The sequence below is a fragment of the Xenopus tropicalis genome, chromosome 5 (assembly GCF_000004195.4).
Source record: "Xenopus tropicalis strain Nigerian chromosome 5, UCB_Xtro_10.0, whole genome shotgun sequence".
Classification (NCBI taxonomy): Eukaryota; Metazoa; Chordata; class Amphibia; order Anura; family Pipidae; genus Xenopus; species Xenopus tropicalis.
Window position 1 is genome coordinate 148,462,507 of NC_030681.2, and position 18,156 is coordinate 148,480,662.

Here is an 18,156-nt window from a genome sequence, read left to right on the forward strand (position 1 = left end):
GTGCTGGGTTTACTTGGAAGGGTTGAACTTGATGGACTCTGGTCTTTTTTCAACCCTATGTAACTATGTTGTAGGTCACCTTCATGCAAAAATATTAAATTACAAAGAGTTCCCAAAACTGTCATTGAAGAAGTGAAGTTTCAAATCTGTCTGTAGGTCCATGATTGATTGGAGCAAAGTTCTAAAAACCTTTTATTGATTTGCTTGGGCTATATTTTCATTATATTGACATTTCTGTATACTAAAAGCTACTATTATAAAACATAAGAAAAAAATATATACTGTATATACAACAGTAAAACAATGTTACATCATTTTCCAAATGGTAGCTGGAATTACAAGGAGATCAAGGATTTCTCTCTCCATACTTGGTGGTATCGGTTTGTTGTTAATGCCTTTCTTAGGATAACAACCGTTTTTATGTTTTTAATTAAAAACAAATAAATAAGGTTGAGGAGACTGCCTCACACAGACAAAAGCAAACAAAAGGAATTCTGGGAACAAATTCCAGACTCTTAAAAAAAATCCCATTTACATGGGTTTATCCTATAGGCTACAGCTCACCCACTGGGTTTGAAGCTGAAGCCAGGACAATAGCTGTCAGAATTTTTTCCCAGAATTCCTTTTGTTTGCTTTTATGTTTTTAATTAAAAGCTTTATATTCTTGTTGTTTTGTGTGGCGTTTGCCTAGCTGCGAGACAAAGCACAGATCTTATGGTCTAAAGGTATGGATGTAATTGCATCTCCACAGGTCAGTTGGACCTCAACTCCAGGAGGGGGTTGGAATGTGAAGTTCTGCAGTAACTTTGTGAAGAACAAGAAGAGTTCCATCTTGGCCAACGTCTCTCCGGCACAAATTCTTTTACCTAAAAGGGAAAGTTGATGAGCCCATAATACAATTTATATTAAATTCCTTGATTCCTAAATAATCAGTGGTAAAGTCAACATTTTTATGGAAGAGCTATGAGGTAATGATAAACACAGAGCTTGGATTCCCTTTGATTACATCTCACTTTGGATTCATTCTGCTATGGCTTACTAGATGAACATGGGCAAGCTCAAGTTATATATGGATTAATGTAATAAAAAGTCTTAAGTATGCCCACATCTAGTTACCTACAGCAACCAATAATATGTGTGTTTTCAGACAGCTGACCAGAAAATGCTACCAGCTGATTGGTTGCTATTGGTTACTAGACTGGTAGAAAACTCCAGACCACTTATTACATTACCCTCTGTCACTTTACTCTGAAAGTCTCATCAACTGTATTTTATTCCAGATAGTGTGACTATTCTATCCCATACAGCCTCAGGGTTGTATTCCAACATTCTAACCTACAAAATGTAACCAAAATGTCTTTACCAGACATACAGTACTTACCATAATGTTTAGAAGTGTCTAACCAGTCTATCACACATTTTTCCACAATTCTATCACAATTCTTTCATTTCTGCTTTGCCCTGCCCTGCCCTATTCACACTTGTACATTAACCATTTATCATATGTCATCTTCCTATCTCACACATCATTCTATTTCCCCCACTTTAACCATTATGTGCTATATATTCTCATACTTGTATCCTTTTTGTTCTAAACTATCCTATCCTGCATATGCTTAGAATTTTTATTTCACAAACTCTTACAACTGTAAACTTGTATACTATACCAGCAATCATTTTGCATTAATTTTCACCATTCCACTAGCTGAAGCTGATAGTGCCAAATGTTATATGCATAGGTTTAACTTGAAAGAAAAAATTATTATTTTTAGCTCAAAAAACTTATTTTGAACTAATGTTCCCCATTCTATTCCATGTCTTCTACCTATCCGTCTTGTTACTAATAACAATTGTATATAGCAGATACAACAATTTACCCCTACACATTATCACTGTAATAACACCTACATTTAAATCCTCCTTACAATGCTCTCCCAAAGATTCTTTCTATTTTATCCCAAATATTTGCTTTAATCTATGATTCTCATTCTGACTAATCTATGCAAATTTTTCCATTTTACTAACTCATTCGTCAATCCCACGTATTTCGTTATTCTACATTCTAGACCAGTGGTTCTCAACCTTCCTAATGCCGCAACCCTTTAATACAGTTCCTCATGTTGTGGTGACCCCCAACCATAAAAGTAGTCCCAAGACCATTGGAAATATGTGTTTTCCAATGGTCTTAGGCGACCCCTGTGAATGGGTCGTTCGACCCCCAAAGGGGTCCCGACCCACAGGTTGAGAACCGCTGTTCTAGACCATTAATTTTCAGAATTCTATCATGCACTTGATCACCATTCTGTCACTAATTTGGACAATTCTATCCCACAAGTTCTCCACATTGTATCACACACAAACCAGATAGAATATTTTATGCAATATTTAATCCAGAAAAAGGATGTTCTCCAATTAATATTATATTTAATCTATAACTTTATATAAAATGAGGCACAGTACCTGCTGAGAAGGGAAGGAAGGCCTCATTTTTTAAAAATTTTCCTTCTGAGTCAAGGAAATGTTCAGGGTAAAATTCCTCTGGCTTTTTGAAATAAGCTTTATCTCGCAGGACAGATGTCAGCACTGGAATCACTTGGGTTCCCTAAAGAGGAAACCAACAGAAAGAAAAAATTACAGAAAGAGATTGTTGTATTAACTAAAAAATGGTGACTAATTGACAGGGAACGGAATGTCACCTTCGTTACGAAGGTGAGATCTAAATGTAGAAAACATTGGGTACCCTGGTTATGATATCAGCGACTACTTAACGTTTTTATTTATATGGTATCCATATTGGCACCATCAACAAAATATAACAAAATATATTGTGACTGTGTTCATATTTTTGCAAACACATATGTAAACCTCTGTAATTTATTAGGGAGTTAAAAAGGGTTACTGGTGCTTGAGTAAAGATAAGGAGAATAGTGAATACTACATTTATACCCTTCCTGTATACAATATCACAATAATGAATGAGATCTGCCTGTTATTTATGCCAGCGATGAAAAAATGCCCTTTGTGATTCTACCCTTAACTTTGATCAGACTGCTACAAGTTAGAAAATGATAGCAAAATTTATATGTACCTAACAAAATTCAAAAGTCGGCAGAGTTAAATACCTTTGGAATGAAATAGCCCCTGAATGTGACGTCCGTAGTTGTTGCATGGGGAAGGCCGTTAGGGGCAAGGTTGGCAAATCGCTGAATCTCATGAATAACGGCATCAGTGTAGGGCATTTGTTTCCGGTGTTCGAGCCGAGGTTCTGCTGATCCAATCACTTGGTCAATTTCATCTTGGACTTTTTCTGAAGGAAACAAATGTAGGGTGTTGTAAGCAAGTGTAAATGGTTCCCATAATAAGTACAAATGGGGCCCTCCTAATCATTTATATTAGCTATGGTTGGTCCCATCTGGGGGTATTCATATAGGCGATCGAGGCTGCCCTCTGCCTTTGACATCATCAAATGCTGCACTGCCTACTCTATGCCTCCTTTGACATGGGTTTGGCCCTTCCCATCTTGTGATATCATGCACTGCACCACGCCCCCTGTGATGTCACAGCTGGAAAAATGACATCTGGAGGTGCCAGTTCCCATTGCCTCTTACTGTAAACCATGCTCTTTGGGTATCTGCTTCCAATACCTCTCAATAAATCTAATATTGGTGTTAACCCAAAACCCTGAAGCCAAAAAGGTCTGAAATGACTGTAAGGATGGACACACTGATCCTACTCTTACACATGCCCAAGGATGCCCAAAATATCAACCTATACAACTTCTAAGGATTCAATTCTAAGGAGATATTGATTAAACACTTTCTCACCATCTCCGCTATAAAATGGCATGGTACAATATAAAATAATCTTATCCCATCATTTCCCTATAATTTTCCCTTACTTTGAATGTCTGGATATTTCATCATTAGCAGGATACCCCAGCGAAGAGTGGTAGAAGTCGTCTCCATTCCAGCACCAAATAAATTGCTTAAAAGGATTGTCAGATTTTCATCGTGGAAAAACTTTGTAGAAGACGACTTCTCCTGAAATTGCAGAGCTAAATTAATGTTGTCGATATCACAGATTAGCAAGGCACAGCACAGTTAGGGAATGCTTGACAGTCGCCAGCAGCCTCTGAAATCAACTGGAACATTTTCTGTTTAACAGTGAATTTATCGTTACCTCTTGTTGCTTGACAAGAAATGTGTCGATGAGATCCCTCTGGTCATTTACATCCAGTTGATGCCTGTGTTCGGTAAATGTCTCTTTAAGAAAGTTGAGTAAGTTTTGGGAGTTCTCATAGATACTTTTGTGACTTCCAGGAACCCATTGCATAATAGACGGATATGTGTTATACAGCTTGAAGAAATAATACAACAGAAATATGTTTGCAAAGAATGTTCAGTTACATAATAAAGGAAAATAATACCCATGTTAGTTACCCATAGAGAGTATGGGAGGAGGAATCTATCTTGCAAGATCAATGCTTTTTCCCAAGGTAAAGAAAGTGGAAGACCTGGCAGAAGTCTCACTTGAGATGTTGGTGTCAGATAAACCCCATGTGTAAGTTTTTCTGCTCCACCCTTATGAAATGAGGACATAGAACTAGAACCTGGGCAGAAACTCTTAGCATGGGAAGGAGAGCTAGTAAAAGATGGCCAAACCAGCATTAGGATAAGTATTGTTAAACAGAGGTGCAGTAGCACTAAATATTTAATAATAATATGTACACGTATCCCACTAAAAATCCTTTACAAAAAAATACCCTCTGGTAAATGGTACTTTATATTCACTATTGGATACATATGCATAGGGAGGATATCCCATTATCTCCTATTGGACAATAAAGTACATTTTATGATTTCTAAAAAGCAGATTAATTTAGTTTTTTTTTCATTTCTGAAAATCAGAAAGGGTAAGGGCAAAGACACACAGAGCTACTTAGCAGAAGCTACTTGTAATGGCTACAAGATGCCAGAAAATACCCTGCCATAGAAAATATTTAGAGTTGTCTCTGCTAAAACACACAGAGACAGTTATCAGTAAATTATCAGAATTGTCTATTTTTATAGCCGTGACAAGTAGCTGCTACTAGTAGCTCTGTGTGTCTTCACCCTAATAGATATTAAGCCAGATTCAATTTAATGAGAAAAGCTTATCTCCTAATTCATTTACAGGTTTTTCCATAGAGCCAGTTGCAATTCAATATAGAAAAACATGCCCTATTGATTATCACATAGAAACTCTATTAAAGTCTATTGGTAAAAACTGAGAAAAGATGTTTCTCCTCAAATTGAATCTCACCCATAAGTTTTCATGTGATAAACCATAAAATAAGGTTTTCTCATGGAACTGAATCTAGCCCTTTGTATTCATTCTTTTTTTTGTAGTTGTTAAAATGTTGACTTAATGGAATTTTAATAATGTTGTACTACTTGAGCTCAAATTCCTTAACATGTATACCAGTGTGGGTGGGTTTAACAAAACAATTAAAAAAAAGTTTTATGGGAGGAAATGGAAAGAATTCCCATAATAGCTTACCATAACTATAGGACGACCCCCAATCCTGACATTCTCACTGACGCTTTTTATAAGTTTGAGCAGCGTTGGATCCTGATAGTCAAAGCGGTGGTTGAGCAGTATGTGCACAATGATGTTGGCTACAGCCGCATTCAGTATTAAGGTGTTATCAAACGGCTTCCCTTGGGTATAGAGGAAAGAAGGAGGATAAGTACAAACCTGTTCTCACACACATACACATCCATACAGCTGCCCAAATGCCAAATCAGTATTGCCAAAGTGATTACTAGCTTCTTTTAAAAGAGCTTAGATTCAACATGCAATAAGAGTAACCAAAGAATTCTGAGAGCAGCTCATGGAATTTTCATGCCAGTCTAATAAAAGGGAGTATGATGAGAATGGCAGGTAGACCCGCTATTGCACTGTATTATCCACTTGTGCCATTAGCCTCATCCTCGCCTTCAGGTATGAAGAGCTTCGGACTGATCTCTTGATTGTTGGGTACCTGTTTACTGTGGTATCCCACACTAATGTGCTCCTCTTCCCTACTTTTCTTACATTTTTCTGCCACGGTTTCTCTCACTTAACTTTTATCCCTTTGGGTTGGCAGTGTGTATGGATCCTCAAAAACATCCAGGTAGAATTTGTGAACTCAAATTTTCTATATCATGGGCCCAACAGACACATGCACCTATAATCTCACTCCTACCTTCATGGGACTTGAACGTTTCCACCAAACAGCCACTTTCTTCACCGATTCTGTCTTCTAAAGTTTTCTTCCCCATCCCAAAGTCTCTTAGTGTAGAAAGAGTGAATCTTCTCATCACTTTCCAGTTCTCTCCATCGGCAAAAATAACACCTGAACAGATGGGGATGACATGCGTTAAGCTAAATACATAACTGAAACCAGAATATCTGATTTCGTAAAGACACTGCCACAACTAAAGTCAATATGCACAATACAAATGGCAGGAAATACAGAACTTCTATAGAATCTCAACAGATTTTAGGTTTGCAGAGTTTTTTATTCAATTGTTTGCAGTTTTTTACATCTGATTGTTAAATGTATATTAGTGATGTGTGACTTAAAATTTATTAAAAAGAAAATTAAACATAAACATGACATACAAATTACTGCAGCATGTAAAAGTATAATCAATAGTTTGCATAGCCTTGTTAGGGATTGCATGAGTTTGTGGGTGAGGTATTGAGTATATCGAGCTTTGATATCCATGGGACTATTTGTATGGTCATAGCTATAGTTAAATGGGCAACAAGTTAATCTTAACTATTAGCAAACATACCCCTTATTGGGTAAATATTCCTTATTTGAAATACAGTACATGCATTTTATAAGCTATATAATAGGGTTTAAATTGCTAAATGCTGAATTTACACAATTTTGTTTTCAATCACGAAGGCCTGTGTATGTATTACTTCAATTGTTATGATTATCCTCATTATCTTGTCTGTCCAAGTTGCTCCGGCCTTGATTATCTCAGCTAATATTCAAGGCTAAGAGATCATAATAAAGCTTCAGCAGCTAATTAAATAATTTCTGTATTTCTACTAATAATTGCAATGTACCCACCCATGATACGTAAGCATAATGGGATGTGTTTTCCTATCTACTATATAAGTAATATCAAAACAAAATAAAGTTGTACTTGTTTGCAATACACATACTGGTTGTATCGTTTGTACAAGTTCCCTGATCAGCGCACATGCGCAGACGATATCAGATGTTTCGCTGACGCACATATTAAATCGAACCGGTTCGTGACTGCTTAGATACAGTGCAGAGAAGCACAGACAGAGTTAAATAGATTAACCCTTACACTATATAGATGCTAAATATATCTATGAACCCATATTGGTTGGTTAATAAAGTATTCGTTAAATACTATCCTATAAACAACATTTTGAAGATCATTGTATAACTCCAAATTAAGACAGTCCAATCCATTTGATTATTTGCAGTCTTCCTTAACTCATGCCTGGAATTTGACTACTTGCTATTGTTTGATCCCATCTGCATAACGAACGGTTATCACTATATATTAATATCAAATACATTTACCATGTCCTTTAGATGTCTGATCAAACATTGGAATTTTGGGCCTTCCGGAAAACTCATCAGCATGGTTGACAAGAGCGTCTTTCACTGCATCAGTGCCACAAAGCACAACCACCTTCTTTGTCCCAAGCTGAACACTGAATACCGGGCCGTACTTCTCAGCCAGCTGTAATGGAAGCATTCATGTATTACTGCCATCTAAATAAAAATAATGATTTATATACACCTAAAATTGTATGATATTCATTAACAGGACATCATCATCTGAATAGAAACTACAAACAACAGATGCTGCACTCCACACAGAAGTGGTGAAAATGAGTGGCATTTGTCACCCCTGGAATGCCCCCTAGCTTGTGGTGGGCAGTTAGAAAAAGGCCAAGAGAAAAAAGGAGGGTGTAGGCAACTTGGGGAGATATTAGTGGTTTAAGTAGTTTCACAATTTATTGCATTACCTCCATAAAGGTTAGAAAGGGTTTCTTCATGTTCATTATGTGCAGATTTCCAATGAGCGGTAATGGTTTGGGCCCAGGAGGGAAGTTCTGAGATTCTTTCTCCCCACCATAAAAGACTTTATATAGGAAAATACAAACAACAACAGACAGAAGTACAGAGACCAGATCCATGGCAATAAGGTTTTAGTTATACCTGCAATTAGAAAATACATAAAAAGTAAACAGTAACATTAATGTTTTGCTTTCAGCCCATTAACAATATTATGTGCTATTACAGTCTTTATCCAGAGGGATGCTATGTAGCCAGTCACTCACAAACATTTTATGGGAAAAAATGTAATCAATAACAATTTCAAAACAAAAAATTTATGGTCACTAAAATCTAACAAACTCTTATGTTCTCGCTGTGCAAGAACGGTTTTATGGACAAAACAAGCGGCCAATAATAACTGGAGGGCTGAAAACTTAAATCAGTAAAAATGTGATATCAGATAATTAATCAGCTACTCACACTCATCATAATGGGCAATAGAAGATCATTTTAGGGCAAAACAGTGGTCAAGAGAGTAAACATATAAAAAACTATAATAGTTTGTGTGTGTGAATATGAATACTTGCCAAAGTTGTGCACTGATGTGAGAGTGTAGTGCTATTCTTTGTACTGTGAGTGTGCAAAAAGCAGAGAGTATAAAGAAAATAAAAAGTGGAATAACCCTGTTGGGTTTATTTAATGGCTAAATGATTCCCTTTTCTCTGTAATAATAAAACAGTACCTGGACTTGATCCCAACTAAGATATAATTACCCCTTATTGGGGCAGAACAGCCCTATTGGGTTTATTTAATGGTTAAATTATTCCCTTTTCTCTGTAATAATAAAACAGTACCTGTACTTGATCCCAACTAAGATATAATTACCCCTTATTGGAGGCAGAACAGCCCTATTGGGTTTATTTCATGGTTAAATGATTGCCTTTTCTCTGTAATAATAAAACAGTACCTGTACTTGATCCCAACTAAGATATAATTACCCCTTATTGGGGGCAGAACAGCCCTACTGGGTTTATTTAATGGTTAAATGATTCCCTTTTCTCTGTAATAATAAAACAGTACCTGTACTTGATCCCAACTAAGATATAATTACCCCTTATTGGGGCAGAACAGCCCTATTGGGTTTATTTCATGGTTAAATGATTCCCTTTTCTCTGTAATAATAAAACAGTACCTGTACTTGATCCCAACTAAGATATAATTACCCCTTATTGGGGGCAGAACAGCCCTATTGGGTTTATTTCATGGTTAAATGATTCCCTTTTCTCTGTAATAATAAAACAGTACCTGTACTTGATCCCAACTAAGATATAATTACCCCTTATTGGAGGCAGAACAAGTCTATTGGGTTTATTTAATATTTAAATGATTTTTAGCAGACTTAAATTATGGATATTCAAATTACAGAAAGATCCCTTATACGGAAAACCCAAGGTCCCAAGCATTCTGGATAATAGGTCCCATACCTGTACCGGAGGAAAACTGGAGGGCTCCCATGGCAAAGGAAGGCGGTGGCAAAGGCGGATGTAGTTAAAAAATACTTGGGAGGATCATGTTCCAGGAGCCTGGGCACATTGCTTAGGGGCAGCAGAAGAACTTTAATAGTTGGTAAAGTGATTCTGAACCCAGAAATGCTGCCAGTCAGGGAATCTACACTAAAAAGCCTCTTTGTAAACATATTGTGCGTTCTACAATATATGTCAAATAAAGGTTAAAGACTGAGGGTAAGGTTCAAATGTTACTCCACTTTTAGTAAGTAATAGCAGTGTTTGTTTTAACTGCTCCCTGCTGACAAGTTGCACTGGGTCGCTAGACCGGACTGGTTATCTGCCGGACATAGAAGCCAGTCATTACAGGATTCATGTCTGGGGGCAAATTACCAACCAGTGTCAGATTGGCTGTACAGTATATAGGGGAAACACCATGCAAAGGCTTTGCTTGTTCCTTCTCCTTTAATAAATGGGCGCAAACTGGACTGACAGGGGCAAATGTATTATGAAAGGCTTCTTTGCTGTTATGGGGATTCTTACTGTCTGTATAGCAGAAGCAAAAGGCTTCCTTCTACTCTACTTTAGAACTCACTCACACACACGGGGTGGATTTCTGCCCTAAAAAAGCATTATTTCAGTTTTACAACATATGACACTGGCCTAAGAACATTGTTTTATGGGTTTTGAAACTGTTGTAACCTCTATTTCAGCCCAATAGCTGCCTTCCCGGACTAGTACTGGTAGAACATGGGTTACACTGTACTCCCTCACCCAGAATGGGCCTTCGCTAAGTGGAAGAGGAAGGTGAGGGTGTTGTGCAACTACACCTCTCTTGCTGCTATACAGAAAAATAAAAACAGAGGGCGCCGGAGGTTCTTGCAAATAACAGAATAATAAGTGTTAATTGAACCCCCACAGGGTTACCCACAATACAGCCAGTGGTACAGGCAACAGCCCATACAGAGTGTAACCCACACTGACACTCCCCTGAGCACAGACTGGCAGGAATCTCACTGCCCCTCTGCCACACCCCGCAGTGGATCCCCTCAGGGAATTCTCTATCCTGATTCCCTAGTCACTGGGATCCCTACAGGCAAATCTGCAAGCCCTATATTTGAGCTCAGAACTGCTCTTTCTAGCTCAGCCCTAACTGCCTTACAGCCCTAGAGGGTACTATACAGGGAGCTACACCTGCCTCTATCTAATGCCTCATTCACTGGGCCCTGTTCCCTGACTTCACTGGGCCCCAGCTCTGGGCTCACAGCAGCACCCACCCTGTCCCTCAGTTGGAAGCAAACAGGAAGGTGCCACTCCTTTCCCAGGACTATACTAAAGTGAGGCAGGAAGTGGTCACCATCCCTGCTAGCCAATAGCACACATATGTTACTGAGCTCACTTAGATACATTCCCTTCTGCCCAGCAACTAAGGGAACTGAACCTGTAGGGCCATTTAACCCTATGGGTCCCTACACTGTGTTTTTATATAAAGGGTATGTAGCTATCACTGCTGCTCTCATATCTATATTTCTATTGTATGTGTGTTGTACAATGACCATTATTACCCCCTATAAAAGTCAATTTGCAATTTTTACCCCTGCATATGTAACACGGTTAACTTAAATATATGAATATTTGCCAAATATCTGCAACAGGTTAAACTCCTGACAGGAAAAATCATTTGAGATTGTACCAATATACTGACCAGGAGTGCAACATATAAGTTTGTATGGTTTACTGTTAATTATGTTCTAATTAAGTTCTAAACAGTTACTGACAGACCAGCTAATCTCTGTGTAAAAATCATAGCCAAACTCAAAGGAGAATCTTTGCCAGACTATAGTCTGTAATGGACTTTCCCGAATCCCCCCTGTATGTTGTGTCATTTGGTCTGGTCCCTCCTCAGTGCATTAGCTCCACAGAAAATGTCTGTCACTGCTCTAATCACCTCAAAAGTTTTATAGTTGATTTTAATGGTTATTGCTTTACTGCAGCAGCCTGTTTACCTTTAGCTATAGCAATTTCATGCTTGGCAATGTGTTCCCTTGCCTGCTGCTGTAACTATCCCTATGCCATACCTCCCAACATTTAAAAAGCAGAAGGAGGGATAAAATTTTTTAGACCACGCCCATTTTGTGGTCACGCCCCCCCCCCAAACAGGCCCATTTTACAAAACCACACCTGAAAAGCATAACATACACAAAGTGCACCAGAAAACAGACACGGTGGCCCCAATTATTTTATGACATATTGTGGCCCTAAGGATTTCATTATGCTCTGTGGCACCTGTATTTAATGACAGATTCACGACAGACATTGGTAGCCAGGGCCCCCTAAAATATTGGTAGCCAGGTGTTATGTTTTGCATTGGCGCTAGAGCAGGGACCCCCTAAAACATTGCTGGTCCTCCCCCAGTGTCCCAATACTATGGGCCGCTCCCCACTGCAGAATCCTCCCCAACATCCTTCAGCTCCCCCCAGCATCCACCCAACACCCTCCCCAACATCCTCCAGCTCCCCAGCATCCTCCAGCTCCCCCAGCATCCACCCAACATCCTCCAGCTCCCCTTAGCATCCTCCAGCTCCCCCAGCATCCACCCAACATCCTCCAGCTCCCCCCAGCATCCACCCAACATCCTCGAGCTCCCCCCAGCATCCTCCAGCTCCCCCAGCATCCACCCAACATCCTCCAGCTCCCCCCAACATCCTCCCCAACATCCTTCAGCTGCTCCTTACCTTCCTCCAGCTCCTCCCAGCATCCTCCCCAGCATCCTCCCCAACATCCTTCAGCTCCCCCCAACATCCTCCAGCTCCCCCCAACATCCTCCCCAACATCCTTCAGCTCCCCCCAACATCCTCCCCAACATCCTTCAACTCCCCCCAACATCCTCCCCAACATCCTTCAGCTCCCCCCAACATCCTCCAGCTGGCCCTTACCTTCCTTCAGTGTTCTCCCCAGCATCCCCCTGCTTTCTGTGGCCCCCCCCCGCTCCTACCACCACCTGCCTGCGCTCCCGGCTCTTCTTCTCATGCTCATGACGTCACACGCACGTCTCTTGTTAGCGCCGCAGCTTCTGCACTGTGAATGGCTTATGTTAGAACTGAACTGAGCGGCGCAGAAGCTGCGGCGCTAAGGGGAGACATGCGTGTGACGTCACAGGAGCAGAGAACTTAAGAAAGCGGGACAAATCGGCGGCTATCCGGGACAGCAGGACAGAGAGGCAAAATTGGGACTGTCCCGCGTAAAGCGGGACAGTTGGGAGGTATGCTATGCTGGCTGTGTGGCCCAGATGGTCCGGTGGGACAGAAAGGCGGGTTACACATACCCACAATGCATTGTTTCAACCCACCCCTGACATCTCAGTGGTTATGCTGCTTCAAATAAAGGTTATTTCCAGGCCCGGATTTGTGGAGAGGCCAAAATTTTGAAATGTAGCTCCCATACGGGGCTACCTCGGGCGCTCGCATATGAAATCCGGCGCTGCTTATTAATACTGGATGGGAAATAAAAACCTTGTGATTGGTGCCTTAGTGAAGTAGCAGATACTTTCTCAAATTACCAATTAAGAGTACAGTATAGGATCCGTTATCCGGAACCCCGTTATCCAGAAAGCCGACCGGGCACCCTAGGCAACCCGGTCGGCAAACTCCGCCCACCTCCCCGCATGCGCGCCAATGCACAGGAGGTGGTGCAGGGGGGGCGGGCCGGTTAGTTCAGTCATTGCCTCCGCCACTAATGACAAGCGGCGGAGGCAATGACAAAGTAGCGCTAGGGGTAGGCAGGAGAGGCTCCTGCCTGGCGCCCCTCCATCGTTGCGCCCTAGGCAGCTGCCTCTTCTGCCTACCCCTAGTTCCGGCCCTGGCCATCTCCCATAGACTCCATTATAAGCAAATCATTTTGATTTTTAAAATGATTTCCTTTTTCTCTTTAATAATAAAACAGAACCTTGTACTTGATCCCAACTAAGATATAATTAATCCTTATTGGGGGCAGAACAGCCCTATTGGGTTTATTTAATGGTTAAATGATTCCCTTTTCTCTGTAATAATAAAACAGTACCTGGACTTGATCCTAACTAAGATATAATTACCCCTTATTGGGGCAGAACAGCCCTATTGGGTTTATTTCATGGTTAAATGATTCCCTTTTCTCTGTAATAATAAAACAGTACCTGTACTTGATCCCAACTAAGATATAATTACCCCTTATTGGGGGCAGAACAGCCCTATTGGGTTTATTTCATGGTTAAATGATTCCCTTTTCTCTGTAATAATAAAACAGTACCTGTACTTGATCCCAACTAAGATATAATTACCCCTTATTGGGGCAGAACAGCCCTATTGGGTTTATTTAATGGTTAAATGATTCCCTTTTCTCTGTAATAATAAAATAGTACCTGTACTTGATCCCAACTAAGATATAATTACCCCTTATTGGGGGCAGAACAGCCCTATTGGGTTTATTTCATGGTTAAATGATTCCCTTTTCTCTGTAATAATAAAACAGAACCTTGTACTTGATCCCAACTAAGATATAATTACCCCTTATTGGGGGCAGAACAGTCCTATTGGGTTTATTTCATGGTTAAATGATTCCCTTTTCTCTGTAATAATAAAACAGTACCTGTACTTGATCCCAACTAAGATATAATTACCCCTTATTGGGGGCAGAACAATCCTATCGGGTTTATTTAATGGTTAAATTATTCCCTTTTCTCTGTAATAATAAAACAGTACCTGTACTTGATCCCAACTAAGATATAATTAATCCCTATTTGGGGCAAAACAATCCTATTGGGTTTATTCATGTTTAAATGATTTTTCAGTGGACTTAAGGTATGGAGATCCAAATTATAGAAAGACCCCTTATCTGGAAAACCCCAGGTCCCGAGCATTCTGCATAATGGGTCCCATACCTGTATCACTCTCTAGTGAATGCAGCCCAGTAGTGCCAATAGTTAATCTGGGGCTTAGTTCTATAATATTGCCCTGTGTTAAAAAGGAATGTAGGAAGCAGCATCAGACTGGTGCATTAGGGCAACCTCTTGGATCCTCCTCCAGACATCTGCCCCCCACTCCCCTCCACACAGCACCCCTTTTACCTCCTTTCATCTGGAGAATGGAGGCAGCTCAGGCAGGCGATAGGGCTCAAAGCTGCAAATTTAAAAGGATGTGATGTGGAGGGGGGTAAGGGCAGACATTGGGAGGAAGATCCTGGAGGTCGCATCATAGACAGGGGAGCAAGCTTGAGGGAGAGGGGGCGGCCCAGGCAAGGGAGTGGGCTTAGGTCGGTGGGGCCCATTTTTTTCCCCGGTCCACTGGTCTAGTCTGACCCTGGTTGAAAGGTGTGGTTATGTAATATGTATATATATCTTTATTTATAAAGTGCTACTTATGTACGCATCGCTGTACAGTAGAATACATTAATACAAACAGGGGGTTATTAAAGGGGAAGGAAAGAAAAAAATTGAAATTAATATATTTGGAAAGGGCAGCAGCCCCTGTCTTGAACCGCTATATTTAAAACTTACCTGCTGCTTTTGGATCGGCGCACAATACCTCCGAAGATTAGCTCCTGTTTCAAGTTTGGCGCCGACATTTTCAAATCGATGATGTCACTTCCCCCTCCGCCTTCTCCTAATGCGCATGCGCAGCTTCTGTGACCCCCTGACGTAACGCAGCAGAGTGGCGCGCCGGTCTGTCAGCAGCAATCTCCTACATTTGCACTGTGAGTTTGGGGAAAGAAGCGCTCAGGATTTTTTTGCATTCTAATTGCGCTGGAGAGGGGCTTTCAGTGGGAAATTGATTAATACATGTATATTATAGATATATGGATTATAAAAAAAATTATGTTTTATTTATGCTGATTTTATGTGGGAGTGTGGGTTGGCTGGTGGCTGTGGGATGGCTGGGGATGAGGGACTGTGGCTGTGGGACTATGGCTGTGGGACTATGGCTGGGGATGAGGGACTGTGGCTGTGGGACAGTGGCTGGGGGACTATGGCTGGGGATGAGGGACTGTGGCTGTGGGACTATGGCTGGGGATGAGGGACTGTGGCTGGGGGACAGTGGCTGGGGGACTATGGCTGGGGATGAGGGACTGTGGCTGTGGGACTATGGCTGGGGATGAGGGACTGTGGCTGGGGGACAGTGGCTGGGGGACTATGGCACTGACGATTTCAGCACAGCAAATGCAGCTAGAGGCACTGTGCAGGACTAGAAAAAACACAGGAGCATTCCGATTGGACAGTAGAGTGAAGTGGGCGGGGCTAAGGGGGTCAAACATTTCTTCAGAGACTGCAGATCTTGAAAGGAAAAAAAAAAAAAACGGAGCTCTCTGCTGTGCACTGAGCATGTCTGTGTCCTGGACAATCTGTGTTCAGTGAGACAGGAAGCTGCACAGGCTTAGAGCAGGTACTGCATTTACTGACAAGACTTTTCCATGTCAGAGCCAGATGAAGCAACAGCACGGCGAGTTCAGGAAATATGTTAAGGACTGTGTTAAGGCTAAGTTATTGAGCTCATGTTGTTTTTAGACTTTCCTTCTCCTTTAAGATAATAATAGCTAAATACAAAGTATAACAATAAATACAAATAAATACAATAAAAAAATGTACATGAATTAAATTCTCATATCTTTTCCCTAATAGAAATAAGTACATACCTGCAGAAGGTAAGTGCAATCTGTGTGCATCAGATGCAGCCGGAGAGTGTGAGAGCCGAGTGCTCCTCTCTTGGCTTCCCAATAACAATCCTCTGTGGGTTGGTAGTTGCCCAGAGTGTTACAGGAAAAATATAGTGATCTGCCTTCTCCTATTGGTACTTATATGAAATATATAGTTCGGCCCCACCCACCTTGGAATCCACCAATGCTAATGCAGCTCAGGTTACTTGTATGTAAACTCAACTGAACTGATTATACTGAGGTTCAACTGAGTTTTACTGAAATACAAACAAGTGAACATTAACTGATCCTTCCTGAGAGCCAAGAATTCCCTGCCAGGGATGTGCCCCTTGGGTACGAAGGTTTGATATTGGAGCTGTGTGTTCATTTTGCAACATTTGCTGTTTATGTGTCATTTTTCTAAATATATTTTAACTTTTTATATCTGAAATGCCGCCTGATTTTCTTCTAAGCCTAAAGAAAAAATAAAGTCTTGCCATTGACAATCATGTCCCCGGCAGTCTGGGTGGGGGCATTTGGTGTCCCCTTGGATGCCCCCTAGGTTGCACATTATTTTGAGCACCCACAGCCGCAAGGTGCTACAGGGCCCCCTACTTACCCCCACCTTTGGATTTGTAATCTGCTGAAAATTGCAGACTAAAGCTTCCATTGGCCCAGGGACCCTAATGGGTGCATTTCTCAGCCTTTACTGAATATTTTTATGATGTGATTATCTCTTACAAAAAAAAACTCAACCTGCTTGGATTTAACAACTAATTTTCTGCTCTGGAAAGAATCAGAAATCAAGAAATATCTGACAGTACACAGGCATAAATCCTAGGGTGCAGTGTATACTAAAGTGTAAGGTCAACCTCAATTGTGTGCAAATCTAGTGAAGCCCAAGTGGGCTCCTTTTTCCCCTTAAATGGTAACTTCTACTACTTCATAGAGCATTCCATTTGTTTCAGTTGCAACTTTATTTCTGGGGAGGCAATGTCAACATGCATAGTGGTGTTTCGAACCCTTCTAAATTTTCAATATTAATACAGAAATATGACCTAAAATATGATGTCTTTTATGCAAGTCTTAAAGGTGATTTAATTTTCCTCGATAAATAAAGGACCAATTGACTCGTTTGTTTGGTTGGCTTCTCATTATCTAAAAAAGTTCAAAAACAGATCACATTGTAGGTCATATTTATGCAGAAATACTAAAACAAAAAGGACTACCAGTGTAAAATGTATAATGAAGCAGTAGAATTCTTAATAATTCAGATGAAAGTGAGTGTAGGATTGGTCAGACCGGGGATGAGTGAGTGTAGGACCGGTCAGAACAGGGGGTGAGTGAGTGTAGGACAGGCCAGACCGGGGGTGAGTGAGTGTAGGACAGGCCAGACCGGGGGTGAGTGAGTGTAGGGCTGGCCAGACCGGGGGTGAGTCAGTGTAGGACAGGCCAGACCGGGGGTGAGTGAGTGTAGGACAGGCCAGACCGGGGGTGAGTGAGTGTAGGGCTGGCCAGACCGGGGGTGAGTCAGTGTAGGACAGGCCAGACCGGGGGTGAGTGAGTGTAGGACAGGCCAGACCGGGGGTGAGTCAGTGTAGGGCTGGCCAGACCGGGGGTGAGTCAGTGTAGGACAGGCCAGACCGGGGGTGAGTGAGTGTAGGACAGGCTAGACCGGGGATGAGTGAGTGTAGGACTGGCCAGACCGGGGGTGAGTGAGTGTAGGACTGGCCAGACCGGGGGTGAGTGAGTGTAGGACTGGCCAGACCGGGGGTGAGTGAGTGTAGGACTGGCCAGACCGGGGGTGAGTGAGTGTAGGACAGGCCAGACCGGGGGTGAGTGAGTGTAGGACAGGCTAAACCGGGGGTGAGTGTAGGACTGAGCAGACTGGGGGTGAGTGAGTGTAGG

General features: G+C 41.4%; 2 protein-coding genes across 4 annotated transcripts in view; both read right to left on the reverse strand.

Moving 5' to 3' along the window:
• The window catches only part of LOC100494435 (cytochrome P450 2K6), a 212,256-nt gene that overhangs the window by 130,212 nt on the left and 63,888 nt on the right, over window positions 1-18,156 (reverse strand). The window lies entirely within an intron of this gene.
• On the reverse strand, window positions 668-16,385 carry LOC105947503 (cytochrome P450 2K6). 2 transcript variants are annotated; one of them, XM_031903024.1, is made up of 10 exons: window positions 16,249-16,385; window positions 8,050-8,242; window positions 7,598-7,760; window positions 6,227-6,376; window positions 5,539-5,699; window positions 4,180-4,356; window positions 3,899-4,040; window positions 3,123-3,307; window positions 2,461-2,602; window positions 668-866 (listed from the first exon to the last, which is right to left on the reverse strand). In XM_031903024.1, the coding sequence occupies exons 2-10, from the start codon at window positions 8,218-8,220 to the stop codon at window positions 688-690; spliced, it is 1,470 nt and encodes a 489-aa protein (XP_031758884.1). In that variant the 5' UTR covers window positions 8,221-8,242; window positions 16,249-16,385; the 3' UTR covers window positions 668-687. The 2 variants fall into 2 exon arrangements, with proteins under 2 accessions (XP_031758884.1, XP_012819561.2); XM_012964107.3 differs by lacking the exon at window positions 16,249-16,385 and adding an exon at window positions 9,565-10,333.